Consider the following 27,683-nt stretch of genomic DNA (forward strand, 5'->3'; position numbering starts at 1 on the left):
GGTTTACAGAATTTCTTCTTTTTAGAAAAATAGTAATTCTGAATACTATATAGTGAGATAAACTTTTCACATCTGTTGGTATATGAAAGTTTAGAGAAAGCTGTGTTCAGGTAACCGTTGCATTTTCATATGCTGGAAAAATGTTTGAAAACAAATGATTTCAGAACAGTGGTGATTGTATTCTGGGTTTATCATATCATCCCTCCAGGTCTAGAAGCTAGTAGCAAGGCATGTGGAATTTTTTCGCAGAATTCTGCGTATCTCAAGATCATTGATTTGCAGACTTTCACAAATCAGAACTTATAAATCTGGCGAAATTTTCACTGCAATTTAAAATTTAAAGTAAGAATTAAGTTCAACAATCTAAAATTTGAAACCTTCGCTGCTTCGGGTTTACGAGATATTTTCAAACACGTGACCCGTCTAGGTTTTTCTGAGAGGTACCTATATTGTAAAAATTTAGACATAATTTGTGAAAAATTAAAAATTATATGAAAAGATCTACACAAAAATCTGTATTTATCGTTTTGTAAGGGATGAAAAAAAGTATTTTGTAAAACTACCGTTTTTTTAAAGTTGAATTTGTGAAGGTACCGCTAAGCGGTAGTAAATTCGGCCTGTACAGACCCCTGCTCTACCACAATTATAATTTTTGGTTTGTCAGTTTTTAATGTTTGAAACTATACCGAAATCCTCTAATATTGAGATTCATATTCATGCAAATCGATTTTCGTGTTTAACTCATTTAAAAGTTATTTATTGGGAATCGTATTCATGAGATTTAAAAAGCGTACATTGCGATGAATATTCGAGCAATTTTAAAATCCGATGTGGCTATTCCTATTCACTCAATCTAAAAAATTATGTGCAGCGTGATTCGCATTTATGCAATTCAAAAATCCAATAATGCGATTTGTATTTTCGCTTTCTTAAAATCCAATATCGCTGCTCTTGTAAGATCTAAGTTTTTTCTTAAATTAGCTACTGTTAAATTGTGATATTCTTTATGGATAAGTAATTTAATTTAAAAAAAATTATATTAACTATGAATAGTATCTAAATTAATATCTTATCAAGTTTTACACGTAACATTTTCAGAGTTTTTCAGGGGGTGTCACAATCACCCCTGTCAGAATTACCTCCCCCCACTGCATAATTTTGAGTTTATCTTGCCATAATTTATTCATATTTTGATATCTTATAAAATAAAAAATTCCATTGTTTACTCTTGATTTACCTGAACACACTTTTCTCAAAATTGAGATGAAAGAGAATTTACCAGGAAAAATTTCTCCCCTGGTATAATGTTCTCATAACCTTATACATACATGCTATGGTTTCTCTGAAATTTGAATATATTACAAATATCACAATGAATACTTAAAAAATAAATTGTTTACAATGTAAGATGTTCTATTATTACCATCCTTAATATATACTTCGAAAGTCATAAAAAATTGTTATAGGAATTGATTTTAAAAAAAGTTGGCCAGAAAACAATAAGTTATATTAGCTATACCAGAAAGTAATTTTAGTTTTTTAGTGTGAAATTTACTTTTTTTTCTATATAATAAAATGAACTACAATCTGTCAAATATATATTCAGGGGTCTGTCTAGGTTTTTGTGAAAATTTAGACATAATTTGTGAAAAATTAAAAATTTAATAATAAAACATGGTTAAAATGTAGATTTATCTTTTTTTAAGGGATAAAAAAAATTTTTTTTAAGAAAAAGTATTTTGTGAAACTACCGTTTTTCCTAAAGTTGAATTTGTGAAACTACCGTTTTACCTAAAATTACATTTGTGAAGGTACAGCTAAACAGTAGTTAATTCGGCCTGGACAGACCCCTGATATTCCATTTTGCTTGATGACCTTTTGCCATCTTTGTGGCAAATTCGCACTCCCACACTCATAGAATTTCCTGTTCCTATCAGACCAGTAGCAAAATTTGTCTGCGACGTTGACTAGGTCAGGTACAGATTATTATAAAAATTCAGCTTCAATAGAAAAATTTGCAAATATGAGGTTCTTATTAAAAACTTTATATTGTTTAAATTTAAGTTGAATTTTATGAAATGGTGCTAAACAATGGCATAAATCAATATGCAGTTAGTTGTGTGCCCTGTAATTAAGTAACAGGAAACAATATCTTTGCTTTTTATTGTTAGGAGTGTTATCTTATTTCAGCTATTATTATTAGAGATATTTTAAAAAGTAGTTTACACAATTGTCCCCCATTTGTTTATATGCTTTTTAAAAACAAAAATAAATCATTAAAGAAAAATGATCTACAGCACCCACTGCAGTGCTGTAAGGTTCTGCTACTGTGCTTTACATAATAAAACTCAACCAACTATTATTTAACCAACTATTTGAGTCCATTGTTATTACTGAAGTTTATACCAGTACCCTATTTGCGCAAATTCACAAAGGCAGGACACTGGTTGAAAGAATGTGACTTAACGCATATTTTATATTCGCAAATTATGAGTAGTTTTTTCACAATTTCACAAAATGTCTGGACAGACCCCTGAGATTACAGAAGAGCTATTTTTCATGTTGCAAAAAGATCCAACATTTGTAATAGAAAAAAAATAGTTTTATTTTATTTGTGCTTACCTCTTATATTTTATGAGAAAGGGTTAGAGATCCTCTTGTATGGAAAATGCAACATTGGATTCAGTGTCTCATTATCTACACTTTTCTGGCTGTTAATCCTGTCCTGTAAAATATTTAGATTTCAGTAAAACACATCCAAACTATTCAATTGAAATCAATTGATTTGATCATGTAAATTGAAGTAATTTCTACAATGTAAAGCAGATAATGAAATTAGTAAATTGAATATTGCACTTAAAGAGGAAATTTTATTTTTATGCAATATTAATATTTTTATACAAATAAGCTTTACGGCACAATATATAGTACTACCTTGTTAAACTATTCTTGTTAACACCTTAACAATCTGTTAATTTTCAAGAAAACGCTCATAAAAGTGCCTACGTATACACGTATTTGATTAGTGCTGACATCTAGTTTAAAATAAACTATCTATATTTTACACACCAGATGGCAGTACCAGGATATTAAAAATATCCTGGTACTGCCATCTGGTGTGTAAAATGAGAAATAAAATGTTTTCTGGGCAAAAGAAATGAATTAGTCTTATGCTTATTGGCACGTTACTACTGAACACTCCAGCCCGTCAATATCACGGGAGCGAGAAATAGAGGGCGAAACCTCACCCTGTCATTTTCACGGGAACGAGAAGGAAGGGGTTAATGATTCATCGTTTACCAAAAATTAGTTTGTTAGTGTTTACTCGAATCTTTCAACACTAAGAACTACGAAATTTCGTTCCTTAGCTTATGTTCCCTTCTCATTTCAGTCATTTTTTTTTCTGGTTAAAGATGGGGGGTAGCTAAACTTTTCCTTCCCTCTGTGTTCTTATTGCACTTAGGGCAGTCTTTGAGAGAAAGTTCTTCAGATATATTTTTGGAGGAATTCAAAAAAGTGGTTTGTGGCTTAGAAGAACAAATTTAGAGCTTTATCACTCATATAATGAACCTGACATAATTAACTTTACTAAATGACTAAGGATAAAATGGGCATGCCACGTTATCGTCGGAATGGACAAAGACCGCACCACAAAAAAGTTTTCAATGCCAGACCAGTAGGCAGACGAAAAAGAGACAGGCCGAATTTAGATGAATAGATGGCCGAGAAAAATACTTTTTGGTTTTAATAACTTAGAACTGAAAACACTAGCAGAAAAAAGGTTAGCCTGGAAAAACTTCTTGGGAAGGCTAAGACCCACCCTGGGCTATCAGACCATAGATGATGATGACTTTGGACGGCAATGTATCCTTATAAATCTTTCATCCAGCGAGATATTTGGATCGAAAAGACTACCTTGATAGACCACCAGCATTATATTAGCTAGCTTTAAAACCACCTTATGTGACAGGATTTTGATAAACTCTGATCTATTTTTTTATCATATTGCTATTGGTTTATCTCATATTTTATCATCAGCTTTTAAAGTTTCAGGGAATTACTAATTGCTATTAAAATGTATGTGAAAAGTTTAAATTAAAAAAAAAACATTCTCAGAAATCATTGCGCTAATTCACATTGCTACAAACCAGCAGTCTTTAAATTTAGTTATGTGACTGTTAATGAAACAATAATTGTTTTTTTTTTCATATTTCTAGTTATCCTATGACTATAAATTTGATGTTGAAGATGATCAGCATAAAATACCATGTTTATGTGGAGCTCCCAACTGCAGAAAATGGATGAATTAAATTCTCACATTTTTTTTATCTGATTGTTGTAAATTATTGTTTTATAGTATGAAGAAGAAAAAAAATTGTAAATAAGATTTTTATATTAGACTTATATCTTTCACATAAATGCTGAGAAATTTTGGGGGGATTATTTTCTGTCATCTCCCAAACGGATTATCAAAAAGTGCTGGCAAGTGCTTGATTTTAAAGAAATAAATCAGACTTTATAATCATAGTTTTCATTACTTCAATCATCATAAATATTTATTTTCCTTGTTTTCAAATGAAGAAAAATATCTCGAATTTTATTGTATTTTTTGGCTTAATATAATTTTATTTATAAAAAAAAAATCCTATTATAAAATTTGTTCTCTTTTGTGTCTTTAATTGTGAATAATTTTATTATGCGGAATATTTTAAAAATTGCCACCATGATCATAAAAATGTGGATTTTGTATTATATTTTGTGGTTGTAATGATATTTTATATAAAGAATTCATACTTCGAATAATACTTATTCATTTTATTGTATTAAATATTTGAAAACTTTTCATGAACCTTTTCTTTATTTAAAAGTATTAAAGTTGAAGTGATTTTAAGCTGAATTTTGATTATTTTAAAATTTTTCTAAGATATTATAAATCTAAATATACGGTTTTCTGCTAGTTTTTATGTATTAATATCATTATTTCGAAATAATTTTTCTTTTTATAGAAATCATATTTCTTATTGTATTTTTATAATCTGAACATTTTAAAAGTGAAAAAAAAGTTGCATCCATAATAATAAAAACAAAGAAGTGAAAAATTGTTTTATTTTGTGTGCAATTATGTTTTTGAGCAGAAAATCTGTTATTGATTTTTAATTCTATTTTATGTAATTTTTTTTTGTTGGAAATGTGTAGATTATTTTTTAAAGAAAAGAAGAAAAAAATGATTTATAAAGCTTTGTTGGTTTTGAAAACAGCAATTTGCTATTTTTTTATCCTTGTTTCAATCGGAAGCAAATTTAGAAAATTCTTCAGATATATATTCTAAACAAGATCAACAGATATTTGTGTTTTTGAAAATTAAAATATTCCTTAATATTTTATGATTGCAGGTGACTTATTTTTTTACTTAACTGTGGCCAACTGTAAGCTATAAAATTTATTTAATATATTTAAGGAAAAAGGCTTTGAATCTTTTATTTTTCTATTGTTTGTAATGTTTTTTAAACTGTGTTCAGAATCTTTCATTAAATATCTATATCATTTTGAAATTTAACATTCTTTCATGTACACATTTTTAGCATAAAATGTAAATCCAATCAAACAGTTTTATCAGAAATTTAAAATTATCTTAAAGTTTTCTTGTTTTTAAAATAAATAATTTTAATAAAATTCTTTTTAGATTTAATTCTTTCTCAGTTTTTGTTATTTTGTTTGCAAATTGATAAAATTTGAAAATTAAAAGAATGTTTTATAAATTTTGATCAAAATTTTTAATTGAAGAAATTCATTTAAGTATTTCTCATTTACGTTATGTTCTTATTTAATCATTTTTGTGAAATTTTAATGCAATTTTTGACTGCAAATTATTATTCTTAACTGTAAGAAATTCAGTGTTTCCTTAATTAATAAAGACTTGCTTTGCTGTGCCTGTATTTAGTGTTATAAATTTTTTAAACCCTATTCATATTTTTTCCATTTGTTTTATCTTTTTCTTTTTTCAATTGAAACATATGTCTTTATGTATCAATTCAGACGCACAATAGTTGTTTAATAATCTTGTTCAAAAAGATTATTTATCACTATTCAGTATAAATTTTTGTGAAACTTCAAAAATTTTTTGTTGTTACCTACGTTTTAAAGATTTGCAGATGTCTTTATGCCAATTTTAATGTAATGGAACTAGTTCATCAGAATATTTTATTTAGCATCTTAATTTTTTTTTAAAATTAGTATATTTTCAAATTTGGGAAATAAATTGCTATTTTTTTAATAAATCTCCAATAATCAAAGGCCTTAAAGAAAACAGGTCATGTGTCAGACTAAATTTGTTGATGGTAGATCTATTGAGGGAGAATGCGTGTTTTGTCCATAAAAATGACATAAGTTGTGTAAAAAATTTTATTTTAGCATTAATGACTTAAATCATTCATTATGTAATTATTTTAAAATGTCATTTTAAACATTGTTTAAAAACAAAATCGCTCTGTAAGATTTTATTTAGATTGTTTCCTAATCATTACCTTACTTATATACATATTTTCAGAATTCTTAACAAAGAAGCGCCCCATTAGGGATCATTAAATGTGGAAAATACACAATATTTTCTAAACCTGACAAATCAATTTTGAGGTAGGATTAAAAACTTTAAAACCAGTTGAATAGCTGGAGGAAATTTAGAAGAGGTAAAAGGCTACTATTAGAAGCCTTTTCAAATTTCATCCGAAAAAGAAAAAGATTTTGATGTTTTTAAACCCTCTTTCGTCAACAACAATTTTTCCCCAGGATCAGAAGCGAATTTATTTATGTATTTTAATTTTTTAGGGATTAGTTTTTAATAATTATATACCAAATAATTTTAACCACTTTAGTTAGATATTTTAATTGTTTTAGTTATAGCATTGTTCTTAAATATTGTTAAGCATTATTTATGCATTTTATTAGAGTTTTGATCAATAAATGTAGAAAGAAAAATTTTATTTAAATTAAAAAAATTCCTAGTTTTTAAATTTTTTTTTCGTCTAAAAATTACGTCGTATAAAATTATTAATGATAACTAATTATATCAAAATGGATGTGAAACTTTTTTGAGATATTAGTGACAAAAATGCAATCTCCCTCTATAGAATTATCATTGCTGTGAAGAAATTTTAGACCATTTAAACTAAAAATTTCTGCTACTTGTTTTAGTTCCATATTCTATTTAATCATTGATTCGAAGAAAAAAAAAGAAGATAAATCACTGCGGTGGACCAGGAGGGTCATGGAATTTATGCTCCATAATTTTGACTAACTGTGGCAATGTAGCTTATCACCCATTGATCAAAAGCTACAAACCAACTACTGAAATCAAACCCCGATTTTAATCATAGATTTTTAAATTTCTATGAATTTATTTAACATTTTTTTAAAAATATGGTAAACAGAAATTTATCTTAGTTACCGCTTTTTTCGAATATTGTGCTTATATCATTAAAAGTTTTTATTAAGGTGGTACCAAACAAATTTGAACTGTTAATTGAATAAAAAATGTATAGTTCTTTTTTAATAAAATTAATTTTTCTTACTCGAAGTGTTCATATTCAAATTTTTTTTTTCAGTTTTTAGACTTTATGTTCAAGTTTTTGTTAAATTTTTGGCATTACACGCAAGTTGTTTTGTAATTTTGTTTATAATGTAAATTATTGTTGTATTTTGAATAAATTATAATTTTTGTCCTCTATGTTTTCCTCGTTTATTTTTATATACTTTTCATAACTCTTTCATATGTTACATTTGTTTGTATTTTTCATATTAAGAAAATGTATTTCATTTTTTTTAAAATTATTTATTTCAGGAATCATAAAGAAAACAATGCTTATTTATCAATTTTTTGTTTAAACAGTTTCGGAAGGTCTTATAATAAACATTATACATTAAGGACAGGTAAAGGAGAGAAAAGAATTAGTTAAACTAATAAAGTTAGCTGTAACAGTTATCTTTATATATATATATATGTTTGTGTGCATGATTGCAACCTGTCACAATTCGATTTATTTTTCAAATATGAATTATATTGTAAGTTTTATAGTATTCTATGCCAAGAACAAGATTTCATTTATATATTAATAAAACGTGAGCCCCGCCGGCGATGTTTTGGGTGTTCCACTTCATAAGTTTTATTTTTCTGCGCTAAAACTATAACACTTAGAACTGAATTTGCTAAGGATGTAAAGAAAAGTATTCAGTATGAAGCAATGGAATAAAAAAATTAAATTTGATATTTATTTATTAACTGTAAAACTTGTTGGAAAAAATACAATACAGAACGCTCTGCAATCTGCAGAAATGCATCTACAAAGTTGAAATTTAAAATGCTGAAGGGGTTGCATTTGACAATAAATTTAACACGGGGTTATGTTCGAAAATTATTGCAATTTTAAGCGAATTTTTTCTTCTCCCCCCCCCCTTTACCTTACATTTTGCTTTGGTACACGAAATCCATAAGACTTGAAATTACGAAAATGTACCTGGAATAAAATTGATTTGATTGAAATTTTAACTGTTCGCAATGCGAACTGTTGTATATAAGTTTATCGATTGTTAACAAGTAGAATTTCTTATTGTGTCGCACATCCTGTTATCCTAAGTTGAAATTTTTTTTTATGGTGCGTAGCCTTTTTAAAAAGTGCTTAAAGTTGCTTATTTTCGATTTTCGTTATTTAAAAGCCCTATGTGCATTTTTCATGGAGTGTTTTTTAAAAGTGCTTCATTTCCCTGTCAATTTTCGCCAGGTATTATACAAAAGCGCGCTTTTCACATTGTTTTATTCAACGTTTTCACAATTCATTTCGGCGTACCGTCGGTCCATAGCGTAGGAAAGCGCCTATCATTTTACATTGTTAAAGGAAATACTTGCCGAGTCCACTTGTGCAACTTCTGAGCTGGGTTCGGTGAGATTATTGCACTCTCAGGTTCAACTCTGCTGCATTTTGCAAGATATTCTAAATGTCAGGCTTCATTTTCCACCCTCTGATATCGAACCGAAAAATCTCGGTCATTTTATAACGGCTAATATAATCAAGAAAAGAGTTATTTTCTCATGATCACGTAAAAGTCTCTGAAAATTATTTTGCATTTTGTCAATGCATATAGTATTTAAAAATATTTTTCGAGGGCATGAGAAGTACTTAAAAGGTGCTTATTTCTTGTTGAAAGATTTGGCTACGCACCCTGTCAAATATAGTTGGTGTCTTTTCAAATCCAGCTATCCTTTCCTATTGTAACGGATTAACGTAATTACAAAGAGCTACAGAAAAATTTTAATAATTTGTATTTTATTAGCAAAATAATATTTTTTCTATCGACCGTTTAAGAGGATGTCATACCGCGGAAAATTTTCCTCCCAAATTCTCCTTCATTACTAATTTAAGGTGTAGAAAAAGTGAGTTTCGGACAAACATAGAGTAAGCCATAAAGTTTCAAAAACTGAAAAGAAAATTTTAAACAGAGTTGCCACAGACTACTAAAATGTAATTATTTTCGGCATGAGGCGACTATGGCAACTTTTTTTTTGCCTGAAAGGGCTAAAAAAGCAACTACAGTACAGAACCCGTTATCCGGAAAACCAAAAAACCGGAACGAAATTCGATTAGTTTTCCCTCCATTTTTTAAAAAAGAAAATTTTTTCCTCATAAGATTTTAGGATTTTTCGTTCTTTTTTGAAAGATGTTTACCTTACCATCATTTTGGAAATAGTCATTAGTGTATTACTTCATCGTTTTTTCTTCTTTTTAAGATTATTTCCAAATATTTTTTTTTCAGTTGGGTTTAACAATAAAAAAACGGCTTTTTGTAGCGATTCAGAAAACCAGAAAAATAAGTTATCCGGAATAGCGATGGTCCCGATCATTCCGGATAATCGGTTCCCTACTGTATTTTCAGGAAAAGCAGACTTTTCTGTACTCATAGCAATGTTTTTTAGCATCAATTCGGTTGAAAACTTGCGGCCACGAGGAGCTTCTGAACACACTAAATTTTGCTTTCTTAAAAAAATAAAAATTGTTAATTGCAAATTTGAGTCATCACTCTTTAATTCTTTCAATTTGCACAGGCTCCATTGTAAACCTATTTCGTTTCACAATCGACTTTTTAATGGTTAATGCTACGAAATTTCGCCTTATTTTAAAAAAACCCAATTTTTAATATATTACGTTACGTGAATTTCGAATTTGAGTAATCACTTTTCATATATATATGCTAAATCGATTATTGATAAAAGGGAAATTTTTTTAGAAAAAGTACGTTTTTTTAATGGAAAAGTATTTTTTAGAATGAATTCTAGTAATTAAAAGTATTTAATTTTCTGCAAATATACTAATTTTTTTTAATACAAAAATTTAGTGCTAGAACACTAACGTTTATATAAAAATTATCACATTTGCCACCAACATGACTAAAGGGATCATGGTATATGACAATTAAGTCATTTAATAAAATTGTAGTTATATATTTATGAATATTTGTTCTTATTTAGGCAACTATTTTAATGCTTCAGGCAACTAAAAGCAACCATTTTATTTAATTTTTTTTCTGTGGCAACCCTGAATATGCAATGGTAAAGTTCTCTTCTAATAATTTGTTTGCATTTTAATATTTTGAAGTATTTTTTCGGTAATTGAAGATTCAGGACTTACACTAGGTTTATCTGAACTTACTTTTTTAAATTTTAAACTTGTAATGAAGGAGAAAGAGAATTTGCAATTACGGCGTCCTTGTAAGAGAAAAACAATGACGAAAGAAGAAGCACGGGGTTTACAGGCGGTGCGAACAATGCGCGGAGCTTCCAAGTTGAAGAAGAATCGGAATTTATTATTGTAAATAATGTTTTTGAAATTCAAGCACAAAAGTGTATTCTTTTTGAGAAAAGTACATCTTTCTTGACACTCAATAAAGAAAATATGGAAATAAATAAGTTTGGCAATTTAATGTTCGTTTTGAATTTTTTTTTTTTTTTTTTTGCCTAAATCAAACTTTATCCAAAAATTTTTTTAGCCTTTTTATGAAACTCACATTCCCAAGGATAATTCTTTGAGAAAAATAATCATTTAATGCCACAATAATAATATGTTGTATTCTCGAAACCCAAACATGTATTGTTAAACAATTATAACTGAGATACTGTTCAATCTATTACAAGCCTGAGATTTCGTAACCTAGATCTCCGCCTGAATTTATCAATTCAGATATTCTGAGAACTGCTTTGCGAACTATTCATATTGCATCTTAACGAAGTTTGGATCATAGATCAAAAATTACTCTGGGTTTTACACTTTTAACTATGCTGACACCCCCCCCCCCCAAAAAAAAAGCTCAGAACCAAATATGCTCTAAAAAGTGAAAAAAAAAATTTTTTTTTTCTTAAATAGTGTTCTAAACAGTAGAGTAAAGAAACATCAGAATAAGTACTTATAAATATATAATAGTTAACTATAAGTCTAAATGCAGCAATGATATTTTTATTTTTTAAAGCAACACGAAAAATAATTATGCATTAAATAGAAAAAAATTGGCTTACGATAAACTTACATTAATTGAGTTTATAAACAAAAAATTCTACCAACATAGCCTGCAGATATCGTTTTCAACATTGCCCATCAATCAATTTTTCCATTCGAAAAATTGCTGTCCAAGTCATCGCTTACTAATTTCTAGGAGCATTTCATGAAACGTTTAAATAGGTGGACAGCATTTTTTCTTGGGAAGCATCAGTAATATTAAATGGTGGTACGCGGTGATTTTTACCGAAAAAATTCTTTTTTTTTTTCACTTCGAAAAATATTTGACATAACAAGGTTATAAGATGAAACTCTTTGACATAGGAATCAAATTAACAATAGATGGATAGATGTAATGCCAAAGGGGAGAAGTAATTTTTTTTTGATATAGCAAGGTTTTCGAGAAATCAAGATTGTACTGTAACCCTAAATAACTTTAATAACAAACTAATTTCCAACCTTAGCAGTTCAAAGGGGTGACTTCAAATAATGTTCTAATTGAATAACGCTACCTATTATAATTAAGTTTCAGAATCAGACACAAAACCGTACTTTCTGTAAACATACTGTCCCGCAGTGGACTGATCATAAAGACACGGTTCCCCGCAGATCACCGTGACTGTGGTCAGTGTGCGGGTGGGTGGCCACTTTGATCAGTCTGAGTAGGGACGGAGGGTGCATTGTATGGATCCTCGTTAAACTGCTCTACTGTAATGCTCGACTTCACGCGCAGGTCGTCGCGATACAAAAGCAGGGGAGCCATCCCCTCTTCAGAGGATCAATATTGCGATGGCATTACTTCAGATCATCCTCAGGGATGATTCCCAGACCGTCGCCAATAGCCCATTGTACAGCTCTAGTGCGACGTAAATAAAAGTACTTACTTACCTACCTGTAAACATACCTTTTTTTCCCCTACGGATTTGAATTTTTGATCATCAAAGTTTGAGGGGGGGAGCGCAATCTACTAATATATGATCAATAGAAATAAATTACGCAATAACGTGTTAAAAAAAGATTTAAATCCCTTTTTTTCCCACATATTTTGAGGAGCTTTTTAAGAAATTAAAGAAAACTTCTGCGCATAATTTTAAAATTCATTTTTGTCCAAAGATAATTCCAAGTAAAATAAAAATTTTAATAATTATTTGTTTTTTTTTTTTTTATTTAATAAGATTCGGAAGAAAAAAAATTTTATTCTCAGCATGCAAATTTTAAATCTTTTTGAAACGAAAAAAAACTTGGACGTAATCGGTAGATAAGGTTTGTTCCAGTCGAATGAGTCGATATTTTTGAAACTTTGTAACTCAGAAATGTTTGACCGATTTCGTCACTTAAAATAAAAAAAAAAAAAAGGTATAAAAATTTCTATACCTTACCATTTAAAATGTTTTCGACCTTTATAAAATTATGATTAAAAGTTATTTTTTCCGTGGAATAATTTTTAAAACAATAAATTTCTTTACCGTGCACAAAAATTCTTCGGCTCACTTAAAACTTTCCCTAAGTATCTCTCCTGGCTAAACCATTTAGACCGTTTTTCTAGATTGTAAGGTCACCCAGGGCTAAAGAGAATGGAAGGGCTAGTTCACTCCGCGCTTAGAGCTGAAGCTACGATTTCCCTCCTCATGACGTCACTGTGTCCACTGATCTCGAAAGATCGCAAGCAAAGATATTATGATAACTTTGCATCTTTCTCTTTGTAAAAATAAGTTAGACTTTTTCTGGTTATTAGATTTCAAACTTTACGTAATTAACACATTATTTCCGTTCATAAACATAGTTCAAAAAAACTTTCTTGGCCATTATATTAAAAAAAAAACCATTTTAAACTTATAAAAATGTTTTACTAGTTGGCGAAAATGACACTATAAATACTTTATTTTAAAAAGTTCAGTTTTAACTTTAATTATTAAGAAAAATGAAAGCATATATCGACACTTTTTTTATCTACATATTCTTTTATAACGATAAGTTGAGTTAAATTTAGAATCCCTGATTTTAAAATATGTCGTTAATAGCAATTTGTTCATACTTAATCATTAGGAAACATCAACCTTAAACGCTAATTACTGAAACAAAATAATAATTTAGGTTCATAATGACATTAGAAATTTTACAATTGTTTATAGACATTTAAATTTACGATGATATAATTTATAGATATTTAAATTGAAGAGAATATAATTTTTAAAAAAAATCATAAATATTTAGAATAACTACATTAAAAAATATGTTATGAAATTAGGAGAATTTCAACTATATACTATATATTTTATTTATACTTTTTACTTACATTTTAATTTTCTTTGACTTTATCTATTTTTTAATTCTTTTCACCTGCCTTTCTTTATGAAGTAACGAGGCGGTTTCTATTTAGATAATGAATTTTTATAAAAGTTCTTTACGACAGAATAAACGTATTGCTGTTTTATATTAACTGTGTCATTTCGGAATCCATTCTTTACATAGTTGTTCATTTACTTTAGGGAACACGCGAAAAATTATACTTTTTCCTTTTGTTTTTATATCAGAATTTTTGCAAGTTGCAATCGCGCAAACTGGCATTTCGATAATAGTTTTAAATTCTTGTAAATTCACTGCAAAAACTGAGGAAAGTCATTATAGAAAATAACAAATGTCTTAGAATATCTCGCAAAAAGAAATGATCCAATATTAGTTAGAGCTAGTAAGGCCGAACGCTCCGTTCTTGAAGTAAAAGTGTAAGCTTTGCGCCAAAGTGACGTCACTAGAGAAAATCGGAGGATTGGCGCGGTGAGAGTTACTTCAAAGGAGTGAATCAGCCCTTCTGTTCTCTTTAGCCCTGGCGGTCACCAGCGTATTTTGATGGTCAAAAATCTAATTCCATTGAAAGGGTACATTTAACGTTTTCGTATCTATTCTTCAACTTAATTATTTGATCTCCCCTTGAATCGTATGGATAAACATTAAATCAAATTAACAGAATAAAAAATATATAGGTAATATCTTTTCCATCTCGCTTAAATAGTTTATTTGTAACAAGAATTATAAAACATGATGATACAGTGCGTCGAGATTGAACTGTATAACAGTTCGTTAGATCAGGCACAGTGTTTAAGCGTAATAAACTGCTGAAAAAATAACGCTTTTGTTTATCAGACAAAACTACAAAAAAAAAAATTTAAAACTTTTCTACCGAATGGCCGTCCAAGATCTCCAGAACAAAAACAATTTTTTTTAGTTTTCTCCGTTGCATTGATTTCTCATCAGCGCCTGCCGCAAATGCCAGTATTACGTGTTTTTCGATTTCACATCCAATAACTGAACTTTCTCGCCAGGCAGTGTTCGTAAAATTATTCACTCGGAAAAGGAATCTCACTAAAGTTCGATTCTCGCCGTGGCATAGTTTGATTTTAGAACTGGACTTTTATTACAGCTACCAATAGAAATAAATCAAACGAAGAAAAAAAAAAGCTAACTTTACTTTTTTTTTTCTAAAATAAATTTTTAACTTACACGAAAAAAAAAATACTTACCATCAATATTTATGCGTCAGGGAGGGAGAGAAAAATTATTTAAAGAATGTGGAAGATATCAACAGTTAGAACAAAAGACAGAGGATTTTGTTCGCGATAAAACCATCCCTCTGTTAACTTTATATAAGGCCGTGGGAAAAAAACTTCCATAATTTTTGAGTACCGATGGGGAGCTATTAAATTATGAGTTAAAAAAAAAATATAGAAAAGAGATGAAGAGATTAATGAAAAGAGAAGAAGAACTATTAAAAAAAATTTTTTTTAAAAATATATGAAAAAGATTTTATTAAAAAAGTATATATATATATTAAAAAGCTGGAAAACAAAATAATGAAATGATATCTCTTATCAGCTCACACGATTATATCAGCAAAAAGGAGTGCTTTCTAATATTGTATCAATATAGCCAAAACAAAATATATCAATACAATAGAGTGAGGAGCAGTCAAAAATATTTAAACGAATTTTTTCGCTTTTAATTTTAAAATTGTTTTTAAATTGTCTTAAAATTTTCGTTTAAAATTGTTTTCAAATTTTTTTAAACAATTTTAACCAGTGTTTATATTTTCTACGAAATAGTATTGATTTTTTAATGGGATTTATATTGACGATTAATGATTTTATTTATTTTGTTCTAATAATAATTTCGAAATATTTCACCGATATGAAAATAATTGGTGTTTGTTTAAATAGCAAAAATAATAATAAGGATTTAATTTGAATTTATTAATTTTCTTTCTCATCTTTAATATTTCATTTGATATGTATTTATTTATGTATTTATATATGGAGGAAAAGATATAATTTTGAAATATATAGGATCTTTGATGGCGATGATATCATTAAATCTATTAAATTAAGTAGAATGAGATGGGCCGGGCATGTAGTGAGAATGAGCCCAGAACGAACAGCATTGAAAGTCTCTAATGCAACCCCCTCCAATAAAAGGCCAAGAGGAAGGCCCAAAAAGAGATGGAAGGACTGTGTAGATGAGGATTTTGCCATCCTAAAAGTAAAGAACTGGAAAACAATTGCTGGGAGAAGGGCAGAATGGGAAAAGCTTCTGAGGAAGGCCCAGGCCCACAAAGGGCTGTCGTGCCAATGCTGATGATGATTTATTTTTTACATATTGAGGTTATCCACATTGTTTAACAGATTTGTTTATTTTAACCCTTTGAAAATATTTTTAAAATATATTACAATTATTGAAGGAAAAAAAAATTAAAGAAAATTTTCCTTCTGATTCCATTGATTATTTCAATTAGCATATAAAATATTTAGGGGAATTATTTTTTATTGTTTGATCTGTTATAGTATAGATGGTTTCAAATTTTGTATGCGATTTTCAAAACAAGTGATAGCTAGCGTATAAAAATTATTCAAGATGGGCAATTATTGGAAAGAATACGTGCTTTTAGAGGCAAAAGTTTTTTTTTTTTTTCATAAGTAATACCCAGAATGAAAACAAATTGTCCAGGGATATTATTTGTCTTATATGTGTTAAGATTTTTTGATGTATGCATTTGCTCTATTAACATTACAACCATATTATTTTTTCTAATAGCTTTGAAGATCGTTCAAATCACCTTAGAGAATTTTCAAAATATGTAGAACTTTTAAACACTCAAACTAGAATTCAATTTTTAGGTTATGAAATTTGCAATGGTATTGTGATTCCTGATATTATATTATTGAAGTAATTAAAAATTTAAAACCTCCTACTAATGTTCAGTCTCTTCAACGTTTCTTAAGATCGATAAATGTGTTTAATAAATTTTATAAATAATTATGGAAAAATTAGAACCTCGTTGAACGATTGCCTAAAGAAAGATAGCATTGATTTTCAAGCGTTAAGAAGCATTTGAATTTTTTTTTAAAAAAAATGCTTTTATAAGCTTGTTTTAAAAATATTTAATCCAAAAATGCTATGATATGTTGCAAGTCAAAATAGAGCAATTTCGACACTAATGTTCACATGCGGTGTTAGTATGGCTAAAATGTGTAAGAAATTTGAAGAATAAAAAAAAGATCACTGGTCCATATAATTGAGTTCTATTTGACATAAATTACGCATCAATCTTTGAAGTTGACATATTATCTAATGCCATTCCTAAAAAATAAAGTCTATTGTAATAAACATACAGTTTTGGTATCTATAATATTAGCGTTTTGACTGCTACGTGTAATAGTTCCTATTCCTTACATTGCCGTACACTCGAAATATAGAGAAAAAGTAAGGGTAGCTAACGGCCAAAGGGCCAATAAATATAGCAAATGACAGTCACCAATGGGATACCTGCACGTGACGTAGTGTGGGTATCTCGATCCTCATTGGTTGGTGAAATGTGGCATTTGTTTACGTTAGCAACTGTCCTTTCCATTTTATTTCGAGTAGGCCAAGCCCGTCAAGCACCACTTCCTTTAGTGGCACAATCTAAATTTTTTCACAAAGATTCTTTCTTAAAGATTTCAATTCTTTCACTATATATATATATATATATATATATATACAGAGACGAGATTTAACACAAAGACAGGCATGAAGCCATGTGGAACACAAACTAAATAATTATGCATCGAAGTTGCCAGGTACACAAAACAAAAATATATCACGGTTTCAATAAAATACGCAAACAAATAATAAATCTAAGTAAAATAAAAGAAGTAGAGGGAAAAGAATTATTTTTCAACTAATTTGATGTGCTATACGATAATGTATTTAATTAACTTATCGTTAATTAAGATTCTAATTTATGTAGAGAAACTTAGTTCAACTTTATTACGCCATTTTGTTGATAAAGATTAGCTGGTTCTAAAGTCATAGGTCACATGTGAGGGTATGAGTTTTTTACTTCTTGAAGTGCAAGTGCAAAACTGCCAGAGGTCACTTTTCAGGTAGAAAATTAGCCACACATCAATTTTATTATCATTATTTTTAATAAATATGGAATCGCTATGAATATTTTATCATCTGAAAATTACTTTATTTCACTCTTGTTTCTTAAAATTTTTCTTCATTTTAGAAGCGAACCTTGTAATGTTTACCTTATATAAAAGAAATGCGTTGCATTATTCACATAAGCAATTTTTAAAATAGTTTAAAATGTTTAATGTTTGGAAAAGTGGGATCACATGAATGAAAAAGTGGCCACATTTTTGTGGCCACTAACCAGTAGCAAAATGTCCTGATTTCGCTCTATAACTTGTGATATATGACATCAATCCAAATATTATGTACTACTAACTCCATATGAGTATATTTTATATTTTATAACCGGCATTGAACAGTCGACCGAATTTTCGGGGTTTACGACAACTAATGTTCAACTCCGTAGCCTTGTCATTGTGAACTTAATACAGAAGACAAGGGAACTCCTGGATTAAGTATTGGGAGGAAATTGCTTTCGTGGAGGAATTTTTGATGGAACTAACCAACATTTGCGTTACATGGAGAGGAAGACCACGAGAATCTCCCGCGGTTAGCCTGACGGTAACGGTGCTCCAACCCTTGATCCGTCTTCCACTGAGGATATTTTACGTCAGCACTGTGCAAGCCGGATGCAGAATTCGAATCGACCAGTCATCGCTGGGATTCGAAACTGACTCACCTCATTAGAAGACGAACACTCTATCCCCTGAGACATCATTGCATATGAGTAGGTAAGATTCCGACTGCGGAGTTGACCAATTTTTGATATTAAGTCCAAATATAAGAACATATCCATGGTGGCTCGGCGAGTAGAGCGCTCGCCTCCCATTGAGGTGATCGTGGTTCGAATCACAATGATGGCTGTTAGATGCCAATTCCAGACCCAGTTCCCATCAACCACTGTGCTGATCAGAAATATTTTCAGTGATAGAACGATTATGGGTTAGAGTACCCTTGCCGTTAGGTTAACCATGGCAGGTTTGCGTGGTTTTCCTCTACGTGTAACGCAAATGCTGGTTAGTTCCATTAAGAAAGTCCTCTACGAAGGCAAATTTCTCCCAATAGTTGATCCAGGAGTTCGTTTGTCTTCAGGATTGGGTTCAAAATTACAAGGCTAAGAAGTTGAAAATCGGTAGTCAAATTTGGGTTGGATATTTAACGACGGTGATAAAATAAAATACAAGAACATGCGTAACACTTTGGAAGAAAGAAAAGTACTCTTCAATTGCGTATAATGCAATTTATATTCTTCACTCTGACTATGTGGAAGGAAATAGCTATTTTATTAGCCTATCTTAGAATCACCAAAAAGGACTTCATCCAGTAGTGAGCTAAAAGCTGACTGTCTTCTATTCGAGCAGACGATAGACCGTTAAAGCATTTGAAATTGCAGCGTCTTTTATGGCTGGGCAATTATCCGGATTTGATTCTAAGCGAAACGGGAAATTTCCTAATCTGAAAATATAGTTACCGGAAACTTGAAATTCGTTAACTGTATCGATATTTATTCTAAAATCAGATTATTTCTGGATCATATAATAATAGATAGGAAAATAAAAATAATTCATTCGAGTGAGTAACTATCTTAATGTACTACACTATTCGTTCGTGGAGCGTTTTTTGTCTTAGAATACTTCTAATAGTTTCATTTTTTAAAAATATTTGTAACAATAAATTAAACATTTAATAATTACTTATAACAATAATTACATTTTTGTTTTTTTGTTGGGACTTGGGTATTGTATATTGTTTATTGTATTGAAAAAAAAAAAGGGATTTGAAAGTTGTTTGTTATTCTAAATATTTATTTTAGGCTTATTTTTTGTTATTTTCAAATGCAAATAAGAGACTAACACTTATAATAATTACAAACTGTGGATATTTTGTTCAAAATAAAAAATTAAAAAATACAAATTGCGTAGCTTAGTTAATATACAAATCACATCAGATTATGAAATTTTAAAAAGAAAAAGAACTTTAACAAATGCTCTATAACTCTTCAGACCGCACAAAAAATTGTTTTGAAAAAATTTCATGATTTGATGAAAGAAAACTATCATACGCACATTTTGAGTTAAATTTCAACGCATTTTTCTCGAAATCTTGCTTTTTCATCAGAGAAAAGGTAAAGCCTGATAAGAATATTTATTATACTCCTTTAGACATCGAATATGGATTAAAAATATAGATTTTAACAAAATAAGTGAATGTTTTTATACTAATTTTCAGAATTTATTTACCTACATTTTAACCTAAAAATGTTAACCTGCTAATTTTAATATCCTAAATCGGTGTTTGGTATAGTAAGCTAATTTTTCAAAGCTTTTGATTTTTTTGTGGGTCTATAAATAGTAGTTTCAATTTTTCTTCCTCAATAAGTGATTTTTTTTTCAATAAGAAGCCCTGTAACTATTAGGGGAGGGGGTAACAAATTATTCTACACGTTATAGAGAGACAAATTTTTATTATCGGATAAGTTTCGCTATCAAGTTTTGAACTATCAAGCTTTTTCAAAATATTGACGAAATAAATGACTTACATTTACTTTGGATAATTTTCAAATATAGAAGGAAATACCACACAATCATTGTGGTTACAGTGAGAAAATAGTTAGAAAAGCGTCAACAATCTGGACAGAAATAGATAGAGTTTTCGGATGTGGATTTTAATACCTGACAATTAACTCGAAAGTGGATTTTAAAAGCAGATAGCTAAATCGAAATAGACAGTTCAGTTTTAAGTGTATTTATCTTTAACTGATGCGTGTGCATTAGAACTGTGTTTATTTGAACGAAAATTTAACTCGTTGCGTAACCGAAGTTTATTTAAAATTAATTACTACTTGATTTCCCATTATGAATATATTTTTATGTACATATATAAGCTCAAAATGTAGAGAAAACATTGAAAAAATTACAGAATAATGAAAAAAGAGAAGAAAAAAATAATTTAAAAAAAAAATAATTAAAATCCGGGAAAAAAGATATAATTTCGTCATCAGCTCACACGATTATATCCACAAAAAGGAGTGCTTTCTAATAATGTATCGATATAGTCAAAGCAAAATATATGAATACAATAGTGTGAGGAGCACTCAAAAAACATATTTGAAGCAAAATAGAAGGAAACATATCAAGTAATAAATATCACGAAAAAACTGAGGATAAAATGTAAAGAAAAAAAACAGAACAAAACATAAAACGAAATCTATAAAGTGAGGAGCGAATTCAAATGAACTTACTTGAACGGAAAAATTTTCAAGAATGATTTAAAATATTTTCGTAATAAGATTGCCAGATTACATAATATGAAAATAGAAGCACAAATTGAGATGAAAGCGTAAATAGAGGGATTTGTTTTATAGTGCATTCCTACTGCACATTGAAGCGCGTTTGATTTGATACTTACCAAGGATGGGCTCGAAAATGGGTGTGCGCAAGGTAATATTATACTGGATAATTTAAAGAAGTCATTTGTGCTATTATATGCAATTATATGAAAAATTTCGTACATAGCATAGATAGCTTATTCTGATCCAAACACTCTTCTTAGATCGCAGAATGAAGAGAATTTAATAACTTTTTACGACTTAATCCGATTCAATACACTCTTTCATGGAAGGTTTAAANAAAAAAAAAAAAAAAAAAAAAAAAAAAAAAAAAAAAAAAAAATCGTACATTCTAAACTTTATGTAATAAAAAAAAGCCACAAAGAATACCAATTGCTAGAGGCAGATTGACGATTTTTAAAAATTTACTGCAGGAAAATGGTCGAGATTAAAAATATAATTCTTGCAGCAATTTATCGTGACAGAGATTAATTTCTGCATCTAGAAATAGTTTCAGTTCGAAAACTTTCCGACAGATGGTGTTGCAGATATTAAACCTGTAAATCAAATAATAATTGAGAACCACATCACAATTTTTCAAAATCTGTTAACGAATTAAATTTTTGTCTTCTATTGCATTGAAAATTTTTGAAATAAAACCGAGAACTCTGTAAGGGAAAAATTTATATCCTGTCACAAGAATTTTCTCCAAGATTTTTTTTTTTTAAATTTCATGTTCCCTGTTAGAAATTTTTCAGAACCACCAAATTTAAATAACTTATTTGAATGATTAGTTGGTTTCAAACTCATAGTGTTGCTACTCCTAAGAAATAAACTATTCTTGAGGTGTCGAGTACTATTACATGTAATATCATAAAATATCGATAAACAGTTCGATACATTATTGTAATTTATACATTATTGATTTCTCAAGACATTATAGTCTTCTATAAATATCGAACACAATGTCTTCAGAAATATCAAATGTAATATCGCAAGCACTATTCATAATTATGAAACACTATATCGCAATATCACTAAAAATAATCGATTTTAATATTGCAAACACTATTAAAAACAATCGAATATGATATCACAAATATTATTGGTAATGGAAATTATCAAATATGTCGTCACAGGAATGATCGATAACCATAATAATGGAATACACTATTGCAAGTATGAATGATAATTAGTGGAAATCGAATGTTGAAATCGTGAATGTCGACATTTGTGTCGAATCGTGAATGTCGAACATTTTCATTTGTGTGTCGGAATTTTTGGCTAATATGAAAGTTAAACTAATCAAATTCGAAAAATATTATGACTCATTTTGATATTTTTAATTTTTTGGGGCGAAATATCGCATTAATAAAAATTTTTATATCACCCAGCAATAACAGTTATTAAGTTAGCAAAAATAAGTTCATGCGTTACATAAATATATTAAACCTAAATCTTCTGACGGAAAATAGTTCTTTTAAATTTTTGCGTTGACAACAATTCAACATATTTTATTAAATTTTTTTTTTCATTTCAAATTTAAACGACAGGGAAATTTCCTGACAAGCATTTTGCAAAACAAATTAAAGCAACAGTAAACATATTTTTTTTCTGTAAAAAAAATCATCCACGGTGAAACGGAGTAATTTTAAGAATCTTTCTATTTTGTAGACCGTTCTTCCTACGTGTCTAAAAATTCAGAGAAATCTTGGACATTCTTTTTAAAAGAAAATAACTTAAAATGTTAGGTTCTAAAAAAACAAATGTCACGCAGTAGGCTTCACCATTTCAAAAGTGGTATCCTTACTTGGCATGTTACTGACAATTTTCCTTTTCTAAAACGTCGGATAAAAAAATTTTTTTTGCAATTTTTTCCCTATCGAAAATTAAATGCTTATTTTTCGTCTCCGAATTACAAAAACGTACTGTTTACAAGAAAATATTGGGAAAGATATGTTTAAGTGCTGCAGAAATCGGTTAGTCTAGAGATCATATAGATTAATGCTTAGATTAACTATAATACTGTCTTATAAAATGTCGGCATTGTGCTGNGAATATTTAATGTTTATTACCTGTCTCCGAATTACAAAAACATTTTTTATCGGTTGACAAGAAAATATCAGCAAAGATATGTTCAAATATTGAAGAAATCGGTTAGTCTAGAGATCATATAGATTAATGCTTAGATTAACTAGGATAATATTGTCTAAAACGTCGGCATTGTGCTGTTTTTTTTCAGAATGATTTTTTTCCCGCAATTTTAAAGTGCCCATACCTTTGATGAATCTCGTCATAAATCCACTGCAACCATAATTTCTAAAATACTGCTGTTCCCAATATTTCGATTTTCAAAAATACCTTTTTGTTTTATTCTCTGAACAGCTTTGAGCAGCCCACCTATTTCTGAGTGCACGAGTAGCAATGTTCAGCTCCGGAGCTTTATAACTTGGAACTTAACCCAGAAGACAAGTACACTCGTGGATCAAGCATTGGGACAAACTAGCCTTCGTGAAGGATTTTCTGAAGCAATGTCTATGCAATTTTGAATAAAATGTATGTTTACTCTAAGATATTTCATTTTTGCGTTTGATTCCGTAACTTAGTTAACAGTTAGCACTAATTAGGCCTATTTGTGGTCAACTCTATGAACCCATAAGACTGAGTTTTTTTGTTTTCACGTGGAACCGTGTCGTAACGACACGGTTCCCAGTAGAACACCGAAGTCTACCATCACTGGCTGTGGTCAGTTAGTGAGTGGGTGACCACTTTGATCAGCCTGCGCAGAGACCGCGGGTGCGTGGTATCGGTCCTCGTGAAACTGTTCTACCGTAAAGTGCTCGACTTCGCGCAGGTCGTTGGGCTACCGAAGCGGGGGAGAAATCCCCTCTTCAGAGGATCAAAATTGCGATGGCATGTCTTCGGATCATCCTCAGGGATGTTTCCCAGACCGTCGCCAATAGCCCATTGTGCAGAGTGACGCAAATAAAGTACCTGCCAACCTTTTTTCATATGCAAATCTGATAATTTCTTTTTCTCTTTGGTTCTTGGTGAAACAAAATCTTGCTGAACTCGCAGTTTATCCGCAATATAAAAACTTTCATGAGGAAAAATAAGTAATTAAAACATTAAACATAAAAAATAGCCTTACATCTTTTTTAGTAGAAAATGAATTTAAAGAAAATGAGAGAAAAAGCATTTAAGTAAAAAGAAAAGAAAAGGGTATTAACAGTAAAACATTGTAATAAAATAATAATAATAAAAAAGTACAGAAGGATATTACAATTTCATTCATAATATGTTAATTTTGATAACGCATTATATCCAAGCAAAAAATATTAATTAGACAAAAAATGTACCGCAAAAACTTTTATGAACACTTCTTTAATAAACCCCTTGATTGCATTTTAGTAACTCAAATAAGTAAAACTAATTTCCGTCGTCGTTATTTGTTCAACAAAAACGGAGAAAACTAGACTTAGCGTTATTAATTATCGAAACAACTTGAGCAAGCGGAGTATATGAACAAACTCTGAAATAATAACTAGTTCCAGAGAAACTCGTATCAAATAATTATTTTCCTCCCAATTATTTTTTCCATAAGTCCTCCCAACTTATTCACAATAAATGGATACATAACTCTGTTGTTGGATATTTAATTGTTTTTCTAATTTCTATGATACCCGATATGCTCGAGTTGCATTGAAACACGTCATATCACATTAACTTTTTTCTTCAAGTTCTTAATTTCACAGATGACGTCATAAACTGTTGGAAGAGAAAATATATATATATAAAGTTAATCGTGAACTGGTTAAAGTATAAAATAATAGTTCATAGGATGTAGAAAATGGTTATTACCTTAACATTAATTAGCTATTTAATTATATTGATGTGTAATTTTATCTTTTAAGGAAACTTTTTTTTAGAGTTTCATAAGATTAGATCTTTTTGCAGATCTGAAACGGAAAACGTAACTTCCACATAACTTCCGTAATAAATTAGTTATCACCACTGAAATTGTCCCTTTGTCTTGCGAAAATGATGCACATTATAATTTTCGCTTTTGGTATGAAAAATGAACTTTCCCCTTTAATGCTATACTGGTGTGGCAAATGCTTCTAAAAACATGCATTTATTTTTCTTTTATTTCTCCCGGAAGGTTAAAAAAAATTGTGAAGCGAGGAAGAGAAACCCGAAATTACTTATTTTTTTTCCTGAGTTCTTTTATGAATTACGAATAAAATTTGAATTTTTTTTTCCTTCCATTTTTTTCGAAATAGTATTTACAAAATTTGTCTTTTGTCACGTTATTTTTGAGGATTTATTTTACTATTTTTTTTTCTATTCACTGGATTCAGTCTTAGAAACTCTTACAATTTAAATGAAAGGAAATTTAACTGAAAATTAAATGAAATCAACACTTAGATTCAAACACTAGAAATCCCTAAAGACTCACAAAGGGGCAAAATTAGCATTAGAATATAATCGTAATAAAATACGTCTTAAAATATCAGTCTGTCACGCTTTCATTCAATAATTCGTAATCCATTTAACTAATACAATACATCAAATGCATTTCAGATTTACGATTAGTTTTGATTATAATCCGAATGTAGACAAGTGCCATAATTCTCGTTCAGAATTTTGAAGATCTACACCCTTGCGAGATATCAAAAGTAGTAATTATTACTCCGCTTTAATTAATTTAGGCTTCTAGGAATATAATTCTAAAAGACGCTTTCAGGAGAAAAAGAATTAATTTAGATAAATTTAGGCTTAGCATGCTATAAATCTGTGGATGTAACTGAATTAAGTTTCTTCTAAATACAATTAACATTCCGATAAGTGACTTAACTTACAAAACAGTCTGCCGCACGTAACCATAGATGAATAGAATGGTTGCTGATTAGCATAAAAGTATGAACTAGTTTCACGTAATTGTTCTAAAGTAGTTTAGGAACTTTAATTATTATCGTTCCCTTAAAAGTTTAAGAATTTCCAAAGAAACGTGGGAATATGCAAGATGGCTAAGGCTGAACTGAAGTACATTTCGTTTCTGTTATTTGAAAGAAACAGCTGCTTGGCTATATATTTATAATCTGTAAAAAAATATTTTAAAGTGTTAAGTAGAGATGAGCAATCTATCGATATATCGTTAAATATCGATATTTCTTAAATACCATGACAATATTTTAGGATATATTCTCGGGATATATCGTGAACACCACGAGTGACAGTAAATATCGAGTAAAGAGTACGTTAGCAATTGGGTATACTATAGCCTACGTCACAGGTTGTGTTATTCCTACTAAATTTAACCCATGAACGGCATTTTCTGCGAGCCTAACTTCAAGCCACAAATAAACGAAGTGTTTGATCGTTTAAATAGCTACTCGCCAGATTTTATTGCATTATAAAGAAAAGTAATTGATATTCGATTTTTGATTAATAATTGATTTATGTGGATAGTGGCATAGAATTTAGCATTGCGTCATGGTAAATGTTATTCCTACTAAGTGGAAGTAGTTGTGTTTTTTTAATATTATACCCAATTATATCTATTGAATAAGATAATATCATAATCGTTTGTGATATTTCTGGAATGCAAAAATATCCGGGTAACAATAACGATATTGGCATAACATTTTAAGGAACGATAATTATAAAGCATATCAATTATTCGGTATTTATTTGAATATTGCAATAATTATGGATACCGATGCAATCGTGAATGTCGCATATTTATTTTCTCATTTTTATAATAAATCATTTTTTTTTTTAAATTTAAGAAAACGTTTTCACTTAATCGGGAAGTGAGAATATTCCAACATAAAACTAATGTTAATTAGTTAAATTGAGAAAAAAAACATTGCTATACACAGTGAACGCCAATGCTCTCTAACAATATATCCCGATATTAAGATTCCAATATTGAACTTCAATTTTTAGCTGTTAGTTAGTCGCAGTACAATTCTTTGTAGCATCAACAACGCAATATTTTAGATAAAAGAAAGAATCAATCAACTAAGTAGAACTTTCAAAAACAAATACACTAAATGGAGAAAACAAAATTATAATCGAAGATCCTCTAGGCAATGTTCTATGTACAAAATATTCTTAACTGAATCAATACCAGTTGCATAACAAATAACAGTTAAAATATACAATTTTTTTTAACATATCAAAACTTCTATTTAATGTAATAAATGTTCATAACTCGTTGAAGAAGAAGAATACTGATAATTCGAATACTTACAGCATTTTAAACATGGCTGTCCAATTCTGCGTACAATCTCAAAAGATATAGCATCTGCATTAAATACATCATTCTGTTGATTAATTACTTTGAGATAAAAATGAACTGTTTT

At 29.4% G+C, this 27,683-nt stretch overlaps 1 protein-coding gene and 1 long non-coding RNA gene across 12 annotated transcripts in view; one reads left to right on the plus strand and one right to left on the minus strand.

The window, feature by feature from the left end:
• Positions 1-7,723, plus strand: part of LOC107452250 (histone-lysine N-methyltransferase 2C) — a 156,375-nt gene extending 148,652 nt beyond the window's left edge. For all 11 annotated transcript variants that reach the window (XM_071187063.1, XM_071187065.1, XM_071187066.1 and 8 more), the window contains one exon: positions 4,218-7,723. In XM_071187063.1, coding sequence (XP_071043164.1) covers positions 4,218-4,310 — 93 coding nt within the window. In that variant the 3' untranslated portion in view covers positions 4,311-7,723. The remainder of the gene's footprint in view (positions 1-4,217) is intronic.
• Positions 198-27,683, minus strand: LOC122271487 (uncharacterized). Its single transcript, XR_006226406.2, has 3 exons — positions 27,572-27,683; positions 2,623-2,725; positions 198-323 (listed from the first exon to the last, which is right to left on the minus strand). It is a non-coding gene; the product is annotated as an uncharacterized lncRNA (long non-coding RNA).

The sequence above is a fragment of the Parasteatoda tepidariorum genome, chromosome 10, assembly GCF_043381705.1.
Source record: "Parasteatoda tepidariorum isolate YZ-2023 chromosome 10, CAS_Ptep_4.0, whole genome shotgun sequence".
Taxonomy (NCBI): Eukaryota; Metazoa; Arthropoda; class Arachnida; order Araneae; family Theridiidae; genus Parasteatoda; species Parasteatoda tepidariorum.